Source organism: Thermobia domestica, chromosome 10 (genome assembly GCF_964235325.1).
Source record: "Thermobia domestica chromosome 10, izTheDome1.hap1.1, whole genome shotgun sequence".
Classification (NCBI taxonomy): Eukaryota; Metazoa; Arthropoda; class Insecta; order Zygentoma; family Lepismatidae; genus Thermobia; species Thermobia domestica.
Window position 1 is genome coordinate 11,809,623 of NC_137463.1, and position 23,196 is coordinate 11,832,818.

General features: G+C 36.8%; 1 protein-coding gene across 1 annotated transcript in view; it reads left to right on the forward strand.

Moving 5' to 3' along the window:
- Positions 1 to 23,196, forward strand: part of LOC145662288 (ecdysone-induced protein 78C-like) — a 435,634-nt gene that overhangs the window by 44,433 nt on the left and 368,005 nt on the right. Inside the window, exon 2 of the mRNA XM_081727699.1 lies at positions 3,558 to 3,649. Within this exon, the coding sequence (XP_081583825.1) occupies positions 3,558 to 3,649 (92 nt within the window). The remainder of the gene's footprint in view (positions 1 to 3,557; positions 3,650 to 23,196) is intronic.

A 23,196-nucleotide genomic window follows, 5' to 3' on the forward strand; every position in this document is an offset into this window, starting at 1 on the left:
GAGCGGGAAAAAAGAGTCAAAACATGTGTTGTGGGCGTCAAAAACGTCCAATTCGAGATTTCAACGGATTTACAAGCTTCATGGCAAGGCACTTGCTGCGAATATATGATTTTTTTTTTTTTTTACATATCCGTCCGTCTGTTTACCCATTCGTCTTCATGTAAATACAGATACCGGTACCATATACAACTTAACTCAACTCGCAATTACGTAATACATTTTGAAAACAGGTCTGGCCGTATGCAATTTGCTGTCCCGGGCAATGGCATGATTTTCCGTCCTCCCCCTTTCTGCAGAAAGAACAAATCTTAACAGTCACAATTTTAAATTCGTTACCCCCTCGTGAAAAACGAAAGGGAATCAAATAGCACTTGCACTCAGAAAGGCCTAAACACTACAAATACAATCGCGTTGTCTCTTTTTTTTATTTAAATAATAATCTATTTTGTTAGTGAAAGATAAAGCAAACACACTTGCAGAGGAAAGATGGTAATTCTTTTTTATAAAGTTCAATATTGAGCTTGAATCTCAATATATCAGTTTGTAATTCCAGTACAACTAGCTCTTTTATCTTTATTTCTTAATTTTCCTTCTACATCTGTTGATTTTTTTTAAATGTTTGTTTCTACTTCCAATGATAAGGAACTTGTTTGTGACAAAGACAAAACTAATTTTCATATCAAAACTGTGACAAGTAACTAAGTAGAACAGGTGTTCGCTACTGTTCGAGAATTGAGCTCTTGTATTTGACAACAATCATGCAATTCACACTGAGATTTGTTTGACCATTTGCTTTAGCACTGTCCATGTGAACTTAACTAATGCGACTTAAACATGATTTATGAATGTAGTATTCATATAGAAGGTCAGCTTAGTACACTTAACTATCATGATCATAAAGTATGTTTCCAACAAGAAATATTTATTTCAAGTAGTATAGTTATGACAGATTTTGACGCCCCTAGAAACTTGACGCCCCGTGCAAATGCACGTGTTGTACGTACGGTAGAGCCGGCCCTGCTCGAAAACGACTACTACCTATTATTATACGGCTCTGACATTAGTTGTAGTATGGAATTAAATACAACATATGTAGGTTTCTTTGTAACAGAACATTTAAATACAGGTAGGAGCATTTATCTTGGTACATTGCCATTAGCTGGGTTGACAACACCGTAAGCCTTGTGGTATCAGATACTACACCAAATAATGCTTCCTACCCATATTTGCATGGTACAAATTTTCAACATTTTTTGGCTATTAATTTAAAAGTTACAGAGCCGTACCGAAATAAACGATCCACCCTGTATAGCCTGTATATTTTTCATGGTTTAATAGTTTATATCTGAGTAAATATTATTATGATGTTTCGTTTGGAAAATAATAGATCAGTGGTAGAGCGCTTACCTCTAGTGCATGGGGTCCTTGGTTCAATCCCCGGCCAAGTAAGTTTGTGATGGACAACATAGTGTCCGTGAGGTTTCTTGGGTTACTCCCATTTCCTTCCACTTTCTCATTTCACCAACTCTTCCATTATCCATTATCATTCACTCTCCATTATCCATAATCCATTATTCATCATCCAATATCATTTCACCAACTCTTCCATTATCCATTATCATTCACTCTCCATTATCATTCACTCTTCCATTATCCATTATCCATTATCATTTCACGAACTCTTCCATTATCCATTATCATTCAACTCTTCCATTATCATTCACTTGCTTTAATCATCGTCTCCCTTAGCCTAAATTACATAATCGTGGGAGATTAACTGAAACTGAACTGAAATATTTCATTTTCAATATGAGGATATTATAATATCACCTCTAAAATTAGACTAAATTAACAGAAATGTTGGAAATTCGGGGCAGATCTGGAGCCCCAGGACCCACTTCCTCCGTGCGTCTCTCGTGTGAACCATTTAATCACAATTTTACCACTTTTTATCAGATAAAATGATAGTTATTGCTTACTATTTATGGCAAAAAGTAGGTAAACTTGACACTCCTGAATCAATAAATATGAAGTGTAATTGTTTTTGAAAAAAAAAACTCTTTAAAAAATCAAAAATTAAACTCATCATACGGGTATTATTATGTTACCGCATCGTTTTGAAAAGTACATGTTGATTTTATTAGTACTTCCTCTTAAAAAAGTTAAGTGACTTACTAACAGACGGTTGAGAAATTCAATAGCTCTCTATATATCTTATCATTGGAAAACCACCACCGATTAGCGAAAGGAAGATTCCATCAAAAGTGTCTACGTAACAGAAACTGAAGTAATCGCTGTTCCAAATTACGATCGGGACTTGGGTTTGGATCTTTCTAGATAAGCCTGTCCCCCATTTATCTTTGGTTAAATGGAGCTACTGCTTTTTCCCATTATCCCCAGCTCAATAGTTTAAACCACAGTTTCTACCAAGAGAGGAAAGCGTCTTCTTTTTCTTTCTCTCATCCATCTATATAAATGAGAAGGAAACTAACCATATTAAAAGCATGCTATCCTTACACGATACAATAAAACTTGAACAAGAACTTTCTTTCAAGATGTAAAAAGTACACAATACAGGCGAAAAATTGAAGAATACTACCCTATTTTATTACCTTTTACAAGGTATTATTACACAAGTTGCAGACTTTGAGTCCTATGTTGAACAAATCTCTTAAGTTGCCTAGGGATATATAAAATTTTTGTATTGTATTGTTGGGACACAAAACTCAAAAGCATAAAACAAATACTTGATATCTTTCATGACAATTCAAGAGTCTTGTTGAAACATGTTCTTCAATCTTCCTTGTACCGAATACTTTTCTACGAATGTAAAGTTCTTGTTCAAGTTTTATTGTAGATACAAGAAAAATTGAAGAATATCATTGGACAAGATTCTTGAGTTGCCTTGAAAGATATAAACTTCGTAAGTTATATTTTTGAGTTTTGTGTCCCAAAATTACAATTCAAGATTCTTCAAGAATATTTGTTCAACAATATTCTTGTGTTGTAAATTTTATTATGCCTGTAATATTCAAAAATGAAATGAAATTTTTGAGTTTTACGTCCCACGGTTATGCTGACTAGGCTAAAGGAGATGATGATGATGAGAAATGAATGAAACGATGGAATGAAGAAAGTGGGAGCAAACGGGATAATCCCGAGAAAACCCACTCTCACGGTGTTTGTCCACCACAAAGTTCACTTGGCGGAAGCAGGGTTTGATCCCAGAACCCCATCCACCAGAGGTGAACGTTTACCACTGAGCCATCACGGTAATCATTTTTTAAGACTTAGCGTCGTATTGTATTCGATATAACTCCAAAAAATCTTTTTTTTAAAAAAAATGTTGTGCACAATGGTATTTGGCTAATCATGATATTTAGTATACCCCATTACTTTTCTTACTCTCATCCTTTTACCTGCCATCATAATTTCTATCATCATTCGATTACATGACAGAATTTTAATTTAAGGAAAGCGCATATATCAATTCAATTAATTCATTTTTTAACTTGAAGCTTTCCAAGTGTAATATGAAATAATTGCTTTCATTTCAGTGTAAAGATGGAGCCTCTGTCGCACTCCAGTTCGGAGCCTTCAAGTCCACTGGAAGCGAGCAGTCCTAGCAGTATAGTGGTCAGAACACACGGTAAGTAGTCCTTTTATCTAGATCATGGACATCCACCTTTAAAATCACTTAATTTGTCTTAATGATATCAAGTTATTCTTTGTGGTAAACATTTCCTCTACGGAGGAGGAAGTGAAAAGAATGAAATTAAAACGTTAATTCAACATTCCATAATGGTTTTGCTTTGGAGGATAAAGGAGAGTAATGGTTAATAAAAGCAAATGATAATGAAATATTGAATGGTATGAGAATGGTGTAACGATAACTTGTAGAAATATGTATACGTTATTAAGGATAATGGTCTGTGTCTTATGATATCATTTCCTATGGTCTGTATATCGTATCGTATCATCTCCTTTTCTTTTGGCCAAACATGTAGAAACTCGTTCTTACTCGATAGTTCTCTATATATACGTAGTATGTGAGGAATCCGTAATATTTGTTTGTAAAGTCCGTTTACAAAGAAGATTAATTATAAAAATAATAAGTTAAAAGCAGAAAATCCACAAAAATACAGTAGTTTAAATAAATTCGATTTCTTGTGTTATCATTTAAACTGTTGCTATATGAATTATCTTTGAAATATTTCTATAACTTTAATACAACGAACCCAGGACTATTATATAACCTAAAACGTTATAATGTGGAATGGAAGAGAAAAACATCGAAAAAATTACAGGCGCTGTTTCCACCACGAACTTACATATCTGGGATCGAACCATGGACCTCTCCATCCAGAGGTGAGTGAACGCTCTAACTCTGAGCTACCATACCCCTACAGATGAGATACAGAGCGGTGGCTCAGTGGTAGGGCGTTCAGCTCTTGTGCTTGGGGTCCCGGGTTCGATCCCAGCCCCCCCAAAATGAACCTTGTGGTGGACAAACACCGTGTACGTGGGTTTCCTCGGGATTCTTCCGTTTCCTCCCACTTTCTTCATTCCACCATTTCATTCATTACTCATCACCACCGTCTCCTTTAGCCTAACCGGCATAACTGTGGGACGTAAAACTCAAAGATTTCAATTATTATAATTATAATTGTTTTGTGCTACAAGTTAAGATTGAAATATTGTTTCGCAAATTAACAACAAAAAAACTGTTATAGTGCTGTAACTTTACATTTGCAGTACTTTTTCATAAGTGATAGTTGCACTGTGAACTGTAGAAGCAAGAAGTTCTTATGCTTTAAAAAAATCAGAAAAATCTTTGAGTTTAACGTCCCACAATTATCTCTTTTAGGCTAAGGGATATGATGATTAAAGCAAGTGAATGACGATGGAAGAATTAATGGAATGAGAAAGTGGGAAAAAACCCACGAACACGTTGTCCATCACAAGCTTATTTAGTCGGGGATCGAATCAGGGACCCTACGCACCATTCGGTAGGTAAGTGCTTCATCACTAAACCACCGTGCCTCCCAAGAGAAATGTTGGAAATTCCATTAGGGTGGATCACTAGGTGTTCTCGGTGATATGCTAAAAAAACTGCTTGAATAGTGCGGCGTTGCCAGTTAGTGTCGAGTGTTTACTGGTACCGGATAATAAAGGAAGTAATCATGGAATTCTGCTTGAATACTTTCTGGAGAAATTAGTTTTCGACCCTTACCGCAATTCACAGCTAAGTTTCGCTTCTCGAACTGCAACGCTAGAATCCAGGAATTAAACATACAAATTTGGCAACAACGCATTATGGCGTTCTGCGCAAGTTTCTTCTCAAAATCTATTTCCTTAAAAATAAATTAATATTTAAATAAAATGTGAAACATAACACGAAAAACGGTCAAACAATATATCTATTTCGTAATAAGATCGTTACTTTAAAGTACTTTACTCATTCAAATAAACATTTCATAAAATTGAGCAATTCTAGTAAGATCTAACAGTAAGTGCTATCTTGTGTGCTCATTGTAAAACGAATCAAATATTTTCTTTTATTTGTTACCCTTTTCGATATCTGAAGACACAACCAAATGAATCACTGTCTTGTGCTGTAGCTGAAACATAACTCTATCTTATAGTACAATATTTATAATATGTAATGTTTCATTGCGCAGTAATTAAGGGAATGAGCTAAAATATGTACTGACTTCCGGGTGGTGATCCACCTTAATTTACCTTACCTGATTTCAACTCCAACTACTAGAAGTATTTCCTAAACCCATATTTTTTTCTTTACACCGTAACACTGAAACATTGCTTTAAAAGATAAAACGAATTAATGTCTTTATCCACATTGATTTCAATCCCTCGAATAATTTTTAGGGATAGTTTTATCGTCAAACTTTTATTAGACAAGGATTTTACCGCTCATCTCTCATTCATTTCAATTCGAAGCAATGGAAAAAATGAAATTTTTGAGTTTTACGTCCCACGGTTATGCCGGTTAGGCTAAAGGAGATGGTGATTATGAGAAATGAATGAGATGGTGGAATGAAGAAAGTGGGAGGAAACGGGAGAACCCCGAGAAAACCCACGCACACGGTGTTTGTCCACCACAAAGTTTACTTGGCGGGGGCTGGGATCGAACCCGGGACCCCAAGCACTAGAGGTGAACGCTCTACCACTGAGCCACCGCGGCCCTTCAAAGCAATGGAAGTAATTCCTAACTGATAAAGAAGAAAAATACATGTAATGTTTCTTGAATTTTGTAATTTTTCGTGGAACAAAGTTTTTCTAACTGTAAGATACAGGTAATTTCATTATCAACTCAAAGTATACAGGGTGTTTCAAAACAACACCGACAAGGTTTGGGAGGTGATTCCTGACACCGAGATAAGACAAAAAGTATACACCAACGTGCGTGTACAAATGTTTTCTTTCGGAGTTATAGGCTGCCGAAAACATGAAGATCTGAACTTTATGTGTCCATAGCTCCAATACTATAGGACCTACCGTAGTCGGGTCAAGGCTTCACATAGAAACTAGTATGTGCCCTATCCAAATATCTATGTTTCAGAGTCCTGCTGTACTTCCGCAACAATTTTTATAGAGGTAGTTGATGAGTACTTCAAATTATATGCGAGTAGCCAAACTACCTTTATAAAAATTGTTGCGGAAGTACCGTAGGATTCTGAAACATGGATATTTGGATAAGGCAAATACTAGTTCCTAAGTGAAGTCTTGATCCGACTACGGCAGGTCCCATAGTATTGGAGCTATGGACGTTTAAAGTTCGTTTTCTCAAGTTTTCGGTAGCCTATAATTCCGAAAGGAAGCATTTGTGCACCCATGTTGGTCTATACTTTCTGTCTTATCTTGGTGTTAGGAATCACCTCCCAAACGTTGTCGGTGTTGTTTTGAAACACCCTGTATATGATAACAATGTGCAAAAAAGATCGAGGTCGAAGCAGAGCTAAGCTTCACAGTCTGTGGCAAAGCCCACACTGACGCCCAGAAAGATTGTGCTGTGCGTTTGGTGGGAATAGAAGGGCATCGTACATCATGAGGTGCTGCTGGCTATCAGAGCAATAGACTCGGGCCTCTGGTGTCAGCAATTACCACGAGTGTACCAAGCGATTCAAAACAAACTGTCGGAATTGATCAACAGAAAGAATGTCGCATACCATGCTGACAGCGTCAAATCACCTATATCTTTAACGATCCGATAGAAATTGCGAGAACCTGGCTGCGACGTTGTAATACATTCACCGTAGAGTACAGACCTAACAGCGTAGTGGTGTTAAGTAGTTTAAAAGAAAGCTTGTGAAAACCTCGTGTCACATTTTTATTTTTAAAAAATCAGAAACAACAAAAGTTATATAGTGATAACATTATGATGTTACCGAAAAATTGAACAGAAGGTCATCCCACAAAATGGCGTTTCATAAGATAATTTAAGTTTTCAAATCACAATAAATGTGTTTTCAATTTCGACCTCCAAAGACTCAATACTTTTTAGACAGCCTTGTATTTCACAAGTTTGTATAGTGGTTGACAATGTCTACCATCCATAATGCCAAATTTAATCCAGAAAGGATTATTTCAGTTAGTGTCCTTGTTATGATTTTCCATTAAAAAAACAAGTGAAGGGCGAAAAATTGCAGTTTGATTATCGTATCGTCGATGTTTTCACGAACTGGCGAATACTCCATTTTCCATGCATCACGAACTGATGAATACTCCATTTTCCATGCATCACCAACTGGCGAATACTCCATTTTCCATGCATCACGAACTGATGAATACTCCATTTTCCATGCATCACCAACTGGCGAATACTCCATTTTCCATGCATCACGAACTGATGAATACTCCATTTTTCATGCATCACCAACTGGCGAATACTCCATTTTCCATGCATCACGAACTGATGAATACTCCATTTTCCATGCATCACCAACTGGCGAATACTCCATTTTCCATGCATCACGAACTGATGAATACTCCATTTTCCATGCATCACCAACTGGCGAATACTCCATTTTCCATGCATCACGAACTGATGAATACTCCATTTTCCATGCATCACCAACTGGCGAATACTCCATTTTCCATGCATCACGAACTGATGAATACTCCATTTTCCATGCATCACCAACTGGCGAATGTGCAAAATTTGACATGTTGAGTTTTGTGGCGGTGTTTATAATGGAACAATTTGTATTACTTTGTTCCGACCATGTGTGAAGCTTCCATAAATATTATCTCGAATATTCTTTTTCCCCGACGAAGTAAGCTTGTGGTGGACAACGCCGTGACTGTGGGTTTTGTCGGAGTTCTCCCGTTTCCTGCCACTTTCTCATTCCACCACTTCTGCCATCATCATTCACTTGCCTTAATCATCGCCTTCCTTAGCCTAATGGACATAACGTGGGACGTTAAACTGGAAGATCCAATTTCATTTCAATTTTCGATTATTTTAAAGTAATTCGCAAGTAAAGGAAAATTCACGACTTTCAATATTGTTGTTTTTCTCGAAATCAAAGAATTTGCACATTCGCCGATATGTGATACATGTAAAATGTGATATTAAGCATTTCATGAAAATATCAACAATATTAAATGCAACTCAAAATGTCAATGCTATGTTAAACATATTCCTTTCAAAATTAATAGAAAAGTTTTGTGAAAAGAAATGCTGTTAATTTAACGGTCAAATGCATTGTAATTTTATATGGTAGTTTTTAATCACTGTAATTCTCTCTGGAACTTTTAACACCAATGTCTTAGCATTGGATAAATGCCTCCTGATAATACTTACTTGTGAAAAGGGGGGTTCTGGAAAGGCGTCACGGCATTGTGTCACGTGTGAGAAGAATCCAGACACATCCTCTGGGATCACATTATTATGTCACACGGGATCAATCGATCCATTTGGAACTTCTTGTGAGGCTTTAGACGTGAAGGCATCTTACCTTTCTCTCTTCTCCTTCAAAGGAAAGAAGTTCGTTAGGAACAATCGCATTAACTGTATCTGCGTCAGCGTGAACGTTTTTGACGAAGCCTCTGCTTTAGAAGAATCTTCTACAGATTCAAAGTAACTTCATATAAAACATTTGACAACTCAATGCTCATTCACATTAATACTTAAATAAAAGTACGATATGCACTACACAAAATGTTTCTTGTAAGTTTAAATTCTTCCATCTATATATTTACATTCATATACATACGAGGAAGGATCAGAAACTAAGGTTACTGGAGTTCTGTCTGTTATAGAGGAATGAATAGTGTGCGGTACTTTTAATACATGGAGTTGGCAACTGTGCAGAGTTTCAGCCACCTAAAGACTTCATTTCACCATTTCCTCGTGTTAGTACAGCCAGAATTGACGTGGGTCAATCAAAACATGACCACGACCCACCATGACCCACCACCCACCGTGACCCACTGTGACCCACCACCCGCAATGACCCACCACTCACCGTGATCCACTGTGACCCACCATGACCCGTCACCCACAATGACTCACCAACCATCGTGACCCACAGTGACCCACTCTGACCCACTGTGACCCACCACCCACCATAAACCACTCTCATCGACTGTGACCTACTCTGACTCACAAAAATCCATCGTCATCAACTCTGACACATGATCCACGGCCTCTTCTCTACTGACTAAAGAGTTTACACTCGTAATAAAACAAGACTGTGAAATTGTCACTAATCGGAGTTTGAATTTCTAGTCAATCGCTCAAGCACCACTCTGTTACAATAACGGTGGATCTGACCTTTACGATATAAAATGGTAAAGTGTTTGTCAGTGAGGAAATTGAAACAGTTCGAGGTGGGAGGAAATTAGTGTGTGCCTAAAATATACTTGTACTAAGAGAATATTATTGCAAGTATTAATTTCTCAACGTATTCTAAAAGAAACTTCTATTCGCAGGAAAATACCCCTGCACAATATGGAAAAGGTTATGGTTTCTCAGTTTACAGTACTTTTCTCACAAAAGACTTGAAAAATCAGTTTTTCATAGTGTATAAAGGTGCTCGGGTACCCTATGTGAGAGCATCTCCATAAAGTATGCTCATAATTGTAATTTGTGTAATCACTAAAACACCACGTTAAATTTAATTTACAAATATACATAATTGCAATTATTATCAATATTTATTCAAAGTAGTTTACCTTCTAGTTTATAAAAAGGAAAGAAGAGACTTATTAAAAATTAGGTACAAAGTTAAATAACACAAATAAGCCATTAGTAATACAAGTATACATTTTCCATAACTCGTAATTTGCCATCTTAAAACAAATCTGAAATCGGGTTTATTTCCTGTTGGCCTCCAGAACTTTTTCGTGGTAAATCATCCGCAGTGGAATGATGTCCATCCTTCAGCCAAGAAATATTTAGCTCGTCTACTTTGAGCTTGTCTAGCGGTGGGCCATTAACATTGATGAACAACAAGTTAGACAATGTTTGAGCACTTAGTCTATTTCTAATATCAGGCATCTGTAAATTCATAAAGCGAAATCCCCGTTCGCACTCTTTTGTGGAAATTGATAATACTTCTACCCGACGTAGAAATTTCTGCAACTCCTCATCGACAATCTGCTTGTTAGACTTAAGTCTGATAACGATTTTTCTCGGTCAGTTTTGAAATACTCAGCAACCTCTCTATCACCATACATCTTATCCATATCAACCATGTCACTTGGCAATGTTGACTCATGGAGAACAGAAACTTCATCTACCACACCTTCGATAGGGAATCTTGTGCATAAATTATCAATTAAAGCCTGATAAACTGATGATTTCTTGTTTGTTTATAAATTTAATTTTTGTAATTACACATGAAGGTTTGGTGTCATTACCAAGTTGCCTCCTCCCTAGAAAGCAAAAGGGAACGAGATTCCGGGAAAGTGTTCAGAGGTGAATGGGAATTTCCCCTATTCTTCCCCTTCAATTACCACACTGCTGTTTGTCATGGGCCAAATTACGATGAATTTCAATTAAATTATCATAGTATAATTATTTCCTTGTTGAATTATCGATACTTTTTAGTGGAAAAAAGGATGAAATTTGAAAGTCTCAAATCAAGGTAAGTAGACCAACGTAAAAGAAAAAAAAAGGTATAAAATTTTTCATATAGCTATGCGTACAATCCAAACTTAAAATTTCCGTGTAATTAAGCTTACAGTACAAATTTTATGTCTATTTTTTCTCACAACTTTATTGGTTGATTGCCCTGCGCCCTAAGCGCTCCACATAATAAACATAAGCTTCAGCATTTATTGTAATAGCAAGCAATGGATATATGAAGCGAAGCATTGTATTTTGTTTCTGATTTTTTTCTTAACTAATATCGATCATTTTTGATCATTTTTACAAACCAACTCACTACCAATTTTCCATATATAGAAAGTCCCCCCACCACCACCATAAAACAGAATTTTTAAAATGCTAGGAACATTCTGTTTATTTTCAATAAAGAGTTAATACACTGAAACTCAGCTCCGTAAGTTTAACGGCTTGCAAGATAATAATTGTTTTTTCGCAAACATTCGGATCCTCAGTACCTCGTTAGGATATGTATTATAATGAAAGCAATATAACATCCCAGTTTGGATTAAGGCCTAACTATATACCAAAAGTTATTTCATTTGACTTTGCAATTTGGCCGTGATGATCAGACACGCATAGTTACATTCATTTTTTAATGTAATGATTTATATATTACAGTGATTCAAAATGTATTTTTGCCAGTAGTTAGCTCCTCTAAAAGCTCACAGGTCTCGAAAGCCAAGTTGTAGTATAAGCCCTATTGCTATTATTACAATTACAAATATCAATATCCAAAAGTGCCTGAAGTTCTTTTTCCACTTAGATAAACTCATCTCGGGTAAGTAAATAGAAACAAATGAAAAAGGAAGGGAAATAAAGGTCTTGAAAGTGAAACGCAGACAAATTTACCAGTCTTCAGAAGATACTGTCTACAATGCAGTGAGCAGAGTGTGTCGGTAGATCATACTGAGTCGGTGAGTCGCAGTGGGACATGATAGGTAGTGGTCGCAGTAGATCATGGTGGGTGGTGGGTCGCAGTGGGTCACATGCTGTTGACCCACGACCCAGTGACCCACCGACCCACTGTCCCAATCCATCTCTGGATACAACATACGATGCTGTCACCTTTTTCTCCATGTTGCACAGGTTACAACATATGATGCTTACATCATTTCTCCGTGTTAGCACAGGAGATCCCGACACATCTTTCTCCGAGTTAGCATAGGATGTAAGATATGAACGAGAAGTGTGGTTATGTGTAACAAGTGTTGGAGGTAGAGATGTAAATGAGCGAACTTTTCAGGCGAACTTTTTAGGCGTTTTCACAAGCAACTTTTCCAGAACTTTCGCTTTTTTATTTACTAATTAGCAACACTCATTTTTGTAATAACTTAGTCTGAACATTGTGTGATGACTGTGAGCTAGCTATGTGTTATACAGTATAGTTATTTGCACCATAATGATACAAGATGGATTGACACACATTGATATTATACATGATATGGATAAACACGTAAAACACATCATTGTACCGTACTATGTGGTATTATGATAATAAATTATTTGAATAGCAGATCATTCAATATTGTTTTCCATATTTCTTGTTTCTTAGGTACAGGTCGATAAAAGCAACTCTAGAGGTTATTATTTTGTTTACTTTTTACCTCGTCACTACTCCACAATACATTTAATTATTCATAAGCAAATATTGTTTTATTTTCCGTGAACTACGAAGAGCAAGATATTGAACTTTTTATGTACGTATAGCCTTTCAATAAAGTTAATAGAAGAGGAAGATTTGAAGCGCCGATAATACAATGCACTTCGCTGTAAAAAAAAAAAAAAAAAAAAAAAAAAAAAAAAAAAAAAACTCTTTATTGTGCTTCTGTTAATATGCTTTTAAAACAAATTTAAAACTCTCTGAAACACACGTAAGCGCCATTTGTATTTTTTTAATTAACACGATAATGGTGCTAATTTTTGTTTTTGTTTTTCTTTTCTTTTTTCTTTTTTTTTTAGATTACCGTCCGAGCATTATACAGGGAAGATAAGGGAGAAAGAGATGGTGACAGTGAATAAAATTATGGAATAAAGAAAGTAGGCGGAAACGGAAGAGCTCCGAAAAATCGCACGTACGTACGTAGTCTTTGTCCATCAAAGAGTCCACTTGGTCTGAGCTGGAATCGAACAAAGAATTCCACACATTAAACGTTAACGATCTACAACTAAGGCACTGCGGCACGTGGTGCTTTTTTTTTTTAATAAACGGAGAAATAATTCCAATTCATCTGCTCAAGCAAATTATTGATATTTAATTATAAATTGGTTTTATGGCGGGAAATATGATTGTTGATATAGTACGGGGCGCATTTACGATAGTAGCCATATACGATGAACTTTTGGCTATAGAGACGATTCTTCAGAGGCTGAAGGAACAATTACAAAAAATTCTACATACAATTTCTTGATTTTATACTGCCTGTATTCACTAATTTAAACAGACAGATGCAAGGTGAAGATCCTCACAAGGAACGGGCATGAACGTGTCATCCGGACATCCGAATCAAACCTAGTCCATTCGATAAACATAACAAAGATATGTTCATGTACACAAAATTAGGTGCCATGGACAACGGAGTAAGTCCCTGGGACCCATTAACCCTGTTAGTATAAAGAAAATCGTAGACTCGCAGTGAAATAGCTATTGTATCTATACTGTTCATTGCAAAGTCATGGCTTATAGTCATTTTTTCACGCTTCATTCTACAGAGAATGTGCTACAATTCTTGATATAGGATAAATAGTACTGCTTTTATATTTTTTTATATTATGTTCTTCTTATAGGTCAGGTCATAGGTTCGGTTTTGTATGTACGGAGCGTATTGGTATACAACCTTTCCCCTCATACCTATTCCGTCTATCAAAACAAAACTTGGTACACTTATTTCTTATCCCCTACAGTATTTTTTCAGATACACTTAAATTATGTGACTTTCTACTGGTGAGCACAAAAACCGGTTTTATCCACACAAAAAACGGTTCTTCAAACCGGTTCGTTTTTTCACCGAAACCGGTTCGGTTTTTCACCGGATCCGGTTTCGGTTTTCTTCAAAACCGGTTCCGGTTTTTTTCAAAATTGATTCTATTTCAGCCCAGAATAGTGTTTCGTTGTTCTCCGGAAACCGATTCTGTTTCCACAGGAATAGTTGAATAGTTTTATGTGTTTTCCAAAAGTTTTCACCGAAACCAGTTTCAGTGAAATCCGAACCGCTTTTGAAGAAACCCGAAACCGGTTTTGGAGAACATCGAAACTGGTTTCGGTAAAAAATCGAACCAGTTTTGGGGAAAACCGAAATGTCGGTTTTTCGGATTTCGGTTTTCCTAGAAAACGGTTTCTGGTTTTTATAAAAACCGGTTTTGCCAATCCCTAGTTACCCGCGGCCACTCCAGAGGGGGCCAAAGTTAATGGCGGGAATTTTCCCGATATTCTACCCATTTTCCCTGGAAAGCTTGTTTCATGCTGAAGAGAATAAACCGTGACTTTCCAATGAACAGTGTTGATACAATAGCTATTTCACTGAGAGTCTACGATTTTCTTTATACTAACAAAGTTAATGGACCCCAACGGCTTACTCCGTTGTCTACGGCACCTAATTTTTTGTGCATGAACATATCTTTGTTATGTTTATCGAATGAACTAGGTTTGATTCGGATTTCTCGATGACACGTTCATATCCGTTTTTTGTCAGATTCTCATGTTGTGCACACATCTTGCTGCTTCTTTGAGAACCATTCTTGATTGCTAGATAGTCTAAGAAGTTACAGAGTACAGGGTCGAAAGGGTTTCAGGAAAAATAAAAGTATATGTAACAGTGTTTGACAGCTAATTTCTCCTAGCACCAATTTTAATGATTTTTTAAATGATTGACCGCTGCACTTATTTAAATAATTTTTAATGATTGACAGCTGCGCCAATTTTAATGATTTTTAATGATTGATCACAACCAATTTTAATTATTTTTAATGATTAACCACTGCACAAATTTTAATTATTTTTTAATGAATAACTTCTGCATCAGTTTTAATGATTTTTAATGATTGACCACTGCACCAATTTTAACGATTTTTGGAACATAAGCTAACTTGGGTTTTCATCACATTTTCGGCAAGATGGAAAAGGTTTGAAGGGATGACATGTAAAAATAATCGAAAACAACCTATATTAGTATCCAATTCATAGTTTTTGGGTTCGTTGAGACGAATAGTGACAGTTTCGATGTCATTTGAGTTCAAATTTTGTATTCCCATTATTATGGAATGGCTGAAAATAGGCTGACAAATAAAAATAATAGAAAATGACCGATAGTGTCCAAACCTTAGTGTTCGGGACTGTTTACAAGTAGAGCGTCCAAAGCTATAGCGGCTGAGCGCCATAAGAAACGGAGAGGGAGGGGGTCAAAGTTGGTGGGAGAAGAGCTATGCTATTTTATAGAAATACATAAATAAACCATTGAATCGTAAAAAAAAAATAGTGAAAGATTGACAATGCAAACGGTGATAGTTTCACATATTGGCAAAAGAAGAATGGGCTGAATAGATCACGAACCTCCGCCACCAGAAATCCGCTATTTTGAAATGTGTGATTTTTTAAAAATGGAAAGGTAGTCACTTTGTACATGTGTTAAGACTGTATTTTGATCCGGAATGCAATGCTGTTGTCCATTTTGTCATATCACTAATCGTTGATGAATTATGGTCTGTTTTATCCCTTTTGATACCATCACAACACATGCTCGAAATAGCCACCATGTGCAACAATGGTGTGTGCCACACGCCTTTTCCACTCCTCATGCACAGCAGCAATATCTTTGGACGCACATAAGCACATGCATTCTCAATCCGCTGCAAGAGATGTAGTAAATTACGTATATTGACGCAGTACACTATGGACTGAAGGTCACCCCACAGGTAGAAGTCGAGATCCGGAGAGCGTGATGGCCATCCACCAGTTCCCGACGCCCGTTCCACCTCCCAGGGAATTGTTGACCCAGGTACTCCCCGCACGCCAAGTCCGTAATGGGGAGGTGCTTCATCGTGCTGAAACAACGTTGGATATTAGCCGCCCTTCGACAACACTGACGGCAGGATATCCTCGTCCAGCAGCCGTAGGTATTTGTTGGCTTTCAGATTGCTGTAGATGAAGAATGGGCCAATGACCCTCTTACCAAAAATACCACACCATACCATAACCTGCTGACCACCAACTATTCCTGATATATCGCACTAATTAGAGCGATTGCCACTCCGGTAGCGGCGGTTTTGTTTATTTACTTCTCCGTTGACGTAAAATTCTCCTTGTCGAAGAACAGCACGGTCAAGGGGAAATCTGAATTGGTTGCCAGTTGTGATTTTACCCATTCTGCAAACTGCACCCAATGGTCTGGATTGTCCTCTGTTAGATGCTGGTGAAGCTGGAGTTTGTATGGATGCCACTCGTTAGTGGCAAGTTTCCTCCGAATGGATGTTCGACTAACTCCACATGCCTGGGATAAACGCTGTGTGTTACTTTGGGGGCCTTTACTATAGGATACGTGGACAGTGACTGGTCCTCGTCCACCGAACCCGTCTTCCGGAAACTGCTGATGGCTTTGGCCACACCATTGTGGGATATTGGCTCTATTCCTGGGTGTAGCGCATTAAACTCCGCAGCCATCACACGCGAGCTACGATTTCCACACATCAGGATGATCGCAATACGTTCGTGGGTCGTCAGCACCATTGGTCAGTCACTGGAATCTGCAAAGATAAAAGAGGCCATAATTCGTCAACGATTAGTGATATGACAAAATGGACAGCAGCATTGCATTCCGGATTAAAATACAGTCTTAATACATGCACCGCCCTTCAAAAAATATAACACATTTCAAAATGGCGGATATTAAGATGACGGTGGAGGTTCGTGCTCTACTTTGTCCATTCTTCTTTTGCCCATATGAAACTATCACCGTTCACATTGTCAATCTTTCACTATTTTTACCATTCAACAGTTTATTTATGTATTTCTATAACATAGTATAGCCCTTCACCCACCAACTTTGACCCCTCCCCCTCCGTTTCTTGTGGCTGTCAGCCGCTATAACTTTGCACATACACATATTTTCACATCCTCTATCCGGCACAGTATGTCTCATCCCGCTACTCTATCCATCCATTTGGACCCTTTACTTGTTAGATAAATAGTGACTTCCTGATGCCATTTAAGTCCAAGTTCGGTATGGGGTAAGGAATGGGAGTTGTAAGGAGGTAAATTTAAAAATAATCGAAAACCACCGATATTGTTGTACAATCCATAGTATTTGGGGTTGTTGTTGAAATGAATAGGGACACTCTCGATGGCATTTAAGCCCAAATTCATCCTCCATCCGTACACTAAAGGGACAAAGGGTTGAAATATTTTTCATAAACTCATTTTTTCTCGTGCGAAGAACGGGCATTTTATCCAGTGGATTAATAAATCAAAAGAATAATTTTTGCTGTATGAAACGTAGAATTTACGTATATATAAATAGGGAGAACTTTTGCTTTGTATCTGGAATGCTACTTATGGAAAGTCAACACAGAGTTGCATTAACACACATTCCGCTACCTTGCTCTCTTAGAATTAATGTAACTCTCTGTTAAAGCATTTAGAACAATTTCTTTGATAAGCAATTTACAGCACATATTGAGAGCAAATTTTATTGTTTCTTTACAGAAATTATTTTCTACTGGCTTAAGAATGTTTATTCTATTAGCAAATTTCAATTTTGTATCTTATCATAATGGTACAGATAGAGAATTCGCGTGCCACTATACGATGACTATTTACTGTTTCTTTAGATATATCTGTAGAACGTTTAGGCCAAAAAATCTGTTCCGTTAAAACAATCGATTTCACAGCAATTATCAATGATAAATTTATATGCAATAATACTGTTTTTTCACCATTTATCCTGACCAGGCGCACACCCAGAAATTTTTGTGGGGAGCAGTCCACGCTTTTGAGGGAGAAGGTCCAAAAATACAAGCCACTACGTCTATGTAGTATTGAACGGGTATTATTATGCACTAGAAAATTGATAAGTAATTATAAAATACTTCCACCTATATTTTCAGGGAAAAAGGTGATAGAACGAGATTGTTTTTATAAGAGAAAGAGTACAGGTAAAGTGTAAGATAAAATTTTCATGCTAGTTCAATCATTTCCCTTTAAACAAATATAGTTTTATTTTATTTATAGTGCCGGGCCCAGGGTACTTTTCCCCTTAGATTTGTCCCTTACCTTGAGTATATTAAAAGTACAAAGTCAATGCTTTGTACGAGAAAAAAAAAACTATGTAAGCGCAAACAGTAAGTGAAAGAAAACTAGATATAAAAAAATACATAATATAGACATAATTGTAACAAAAATATTGTAACACTACTTTTGAGCTGTGTGTTCCATTTGTAACAGCTAATGTATATTACGGATCATGGATCTACGATATATAACTGGAAACCCAATCGGAAAACGACCATTAGTAAGACCTAGGCGCAAATAGATGGGCAATATTAAGATGGACCACATAGAAATAGGAATACAAATTTGAAACTGGATCCAGTTGCCTGAAAACAAATGTCAATGAAGAGATTTTGTGCATGCAACTTTGAACCTCCGAGTTTCATCATCATCATAGGTATTCTGCCATTATTGGCAGGCCACTTCCCTCAGCTGAGAAGCTTCCTTGCTCCACGGTCTTCCGCTACCCTCTTCACATACGATTTTTTTTTCTTTTGATATCGTCCATTAATTGATAGAAGTGATATCATCTAGTTCTATCGTTTCCTTCGCCCTCTCTTCTTTCCTACCGCCATACCCTCTAGCATGTCCCTGATGATACAGTTCCTTCTTAGCCAATGTCCCAACCAGTTTCTCTTCCTCTTCTTAATAATATCTATTTTTTTCATAATTTCTAACACCTCATTTGTTTTCTGCTCGACCCGTTAATTTCTCCATTCTTCTCCACACCCACATTTCGAAAACTTCCAGTCGCTTATAATCATTTTTGCGTAATGTCAATGTTTCTGACCCATACAGAACAATACTCCACGCAAAGCATTTTATGAGTCTTTTTCTCAACTCTTTATTCAAGGTCCCACAAAATAGTATTTTCTTGCTGCTAAAAACTTCTTAAGTCATTCCTATCCTTCCTTTTATTTCACGTTTATATTTCATATAATACTTCCCAGGTATCGGAAACTAGACACCTGCTCTATTTTCTCCGCTCTTTTTTGGATATTTGACACCGGCCGCTTCCTTCCAATCACCATAACTTTCGTCTTTCTCAAATGTATTTTCATCTCGGATTCCATATGTAATAGAATTAGTTTTTATCTACTACGGGGAGTAGTCCAGCAGACAGCATTGCTTCTATATATCCTCCTATTCCTTCGTCACTGGACCCAATTTTTTGTTAAACAAACAAACAACACATATATACACTTTTGCACAATACAAATACATATACAGGAGTATTGAAATCAGACGATAATATTTTCAATCCAGCCAATCAGGTGTTTGTTTTTCTTTTTTTCTCTGTTATGTACCAATATTTTCTGTTTTTCTTATTGAAGAAAATCCTCTTATTTTATAGACGTTTACATTTACTAAACAAGACACAGAGAAAATGCCATTCTAAAACTATGATTCTTTAAATTGAAACTATTACAAAAAGAAAGAAAAGAAAAAAGAAAGAAAGAAAGAAAAAGAAAAAGAAAAAAGTAAAACATTCTATGACATGCTAAAAAGTTTGTGACTGTCATTTCTTTCTTATTGTAAACATGACTTCGTTTCTTGAATTCTCTGAAGAGCTCCACGGCAACAAATCGATTTTGAAGTTAAAAGTTCGATTCAAGCTTCATTCGTAATTTGTGCGGCAGAAGCAATGAAGGCGTCTAGTTATTTATAGTTTATTTTTTTATTGAGTTGCCAGTACTTAGGTACTAGAAGGTAGTAAGCTACAATGTTTACACTGTGTTTGACTTGTACTCGAGATATATATTTTTAACATATTTGATCATCCTTTAAGGAATGCAGGACAGTGGTGTATGTAAAGGGGGCGATTTCAAAGGGATTAACCTCTCTTGCGTGAGATATTATGGAAAAATAAACATTTACTGTATAATGTGTATATGGCTATACATCAGCGGTTTTTTTTTTTTTTTTTAAGTTGTATCGCATAGCAGTTTGTGATGCAAAAACATGTAAATGAATTACAAATTGAAAAATGTATAGCAAATTTTCAATACATATTTGCATCTTTCATTATTACCACAAATTCTAAAATAAGGAACAAACCGAAAAAAAAAATATTATTATTATTTCAAGGAACTTTTCTTTAAAGAATCGATTGATTCTAGGAAAAAAGTCTCGACTTTGGATTATAAGACAGTTTTCCACTCTATCTTTCCTTCTTTTTGTCAGTTTGTTGCTAGTGGGCCATCCTCCAGATCTTCTCAGGTTTTGGATCCTTGTTTCTAAGTGTGTAAGAAAAAGATGTACCTTGAGGAAAAGGCGCATTGGCAGCAGAGAAAACAAGTTCAATTTATATTGGATCTAGTCGATATATTGTGTAGCATGAGTGGGGCTTGGATAAGGTTCGTAAAACGCAGAAGTGCGTACAGTAGATCATTTAAACAGTAACAACATTCTTCCGCAGCGAAAATATATTTTAAAAAATACACTCGTTTTTCTCTCTCTCTTTTCTTTTCATTTGAAGTACTGATATACCGGATGCCTATTTACGCCTCTTGTAAAAGTCAACATACAGTGTTTGCAAGATTTCTCCTCGCAAGACGCCACGAACCTAATTCATAAAACATCCCGACAAAAGGGACAATCTCTTTTTTTAGAAAAAAAATCTATAATTACTTATTGTAGTACAGAAAATGCGATACAAAATTTACAAATTGCAATACAAATTGAAATTTGTATCGCAATTTGTTGCACAAAATGTAAATTATAAAAAAAAACTGATTATATACTGTATATGTGTATACAAATTATTTTTTTTAGGATTTTAGGATTTTCACGTGAAAATTAAACAAAAACACAAATTAAAGAAAGAATACGTGTGTAAACGTTTTAATATCTGAATAATTTTGTATCCCACTACAGTCTACGTACTGTTATAGCATTCCAGTACTTGGTATGGAAACCTTTGACTTGACCTTGTGCCTAGATTCGTTTCGGCATCTGGTTTATTAATTTACAGTTATTTATTTCTGGATCACCGTGCCATACATTATTCACCACTTCTGTCAGTTGGTTTCTTGAAGTTGGATGCTGCTCTGTAACTTTTTTTTCTTCAGGAAGGCCCACAGAGACTCTATGGGGTTCATATCTGGGATGTTTCCAGGCCACGGAAAGGTTCCGACTCCTTTCTGTTCCAGATTCTTGGAAACAGCCTTAGCCTTGTGGCACGACGCACCATCCTGCATAAAAACCGGGTCTCCAGAAAGAAACCATTCATGTAACTGTGGTAAAAGATGTTCTATGGTGACTTTTTGATATTGTCCTGCGTTCATGTTTCCTGCTATTACATAGAGACGTCCCGTTTCTTTCATACTAATGCAAATCCATACCATCACTCGTGTTGGATATTTTACACTTTGACTTACAAAATACATCTTAAAGGCTTCACCTTCGGTTTCCTCACATACTGCGAATTCTCCTCTTCTACAGAAATTATGGTCTCATCACTGAATACAATATATGAACAAATGGCCATATTTTAGTGACTTTAAATTTACTAAAGTCCACATGAATCACATTAAAATTCGTTCAGTAACCAACAATACAGGCAACCTGTACATTTGCAATGTATCAAATTACAGTTAAATGATAAATTATATGATGTATTATTACACTCAAACGACAAATAAAATATCAACCTATCTTTCCCCAATCATCTGCACTCCAATCCCGGTGATCTCTGGCCCACTGATACTGTTTCTACGCCATCGCCGCAGTCAGTTTTTATTTCTTTCTGGTACACTTAGATTTCAGCCTTCTCTCAAACAATCGGCGACGAACAGTTCACGATGAAACATGTACACCAGCATTTGTGAGCATTCCCTGCAGTTGTGTGGAAGTTGCTCGACGAATTTTGCTTGATTCCCTTATCAGCAGTCTGTCTGCATAGGCTGATAGGGATGATTTACGACCGCAAGCACCTTTACATTTTGGTGACAGTGCATCACCACGGCTTAAGTTCTGTGCAAATCTTGTAACATACGATGAACAGACCCCTACGTTTCTGCCCAACTTGGACGTGAAGTTGAACAGAGTCCGAATTATCGCTTGTTTTCCTGTCGACACATCCTTTCTCTTAAGATGGGTTGTCACGTTAGAAGAACTTGTAGCTGTCATTAAAAAAAAAATGTTGAAACCCTACCATATTTCACCATGTACACATAGTCTTGAAAGGGTCATAAAACATATTTTTCCATCTTGCAAGGAGTCGAACAGTGCGCAACTTTCTGGGACGTCTTGCTTGCTACCTGCTATCGCCCTCCCGCTGACATAAAAGAAAAACCAGTTTCGCCGCTTCCGAAACAACGGATTCTTTTAGGCAGGGAGGGGAAGTGCGCCAAAATACACGTTTTTAAAGAGGAGGTTCACTGTTTGTCCACTAGAGTGCATGGGTGGTGATACCTTTCTTGCTTACAAGAAATTGTAAAATCTAAACAGTAGATAGAAAGATCGGGTAGCAAGGTCTTTTTATGACAGCTACAAGATTCATGTAAAATGGAAAGGTACCTTTACCCATTGCTCCAAAACCTTAGTTCACAACAATTCAAATAATCCTCTTCAAGCAAATACACAAAATCGCACTTGAACCACCCTACGTAAACAAAAGACACTCGTAATGAACCAATAATTTTTCCAGCAAGTCCTCTTCCTAGCAAGAAAGGCTTTTAACTGAATATAACCCAATTTATCTCCGAAGACGAGTTTACTTGTCCACTGTCTTTTCCTCCATTCAAAGATTCAAACATTCCTCGTCTTGAAACCACGTCTCCTCACGTTGCGTCAGATT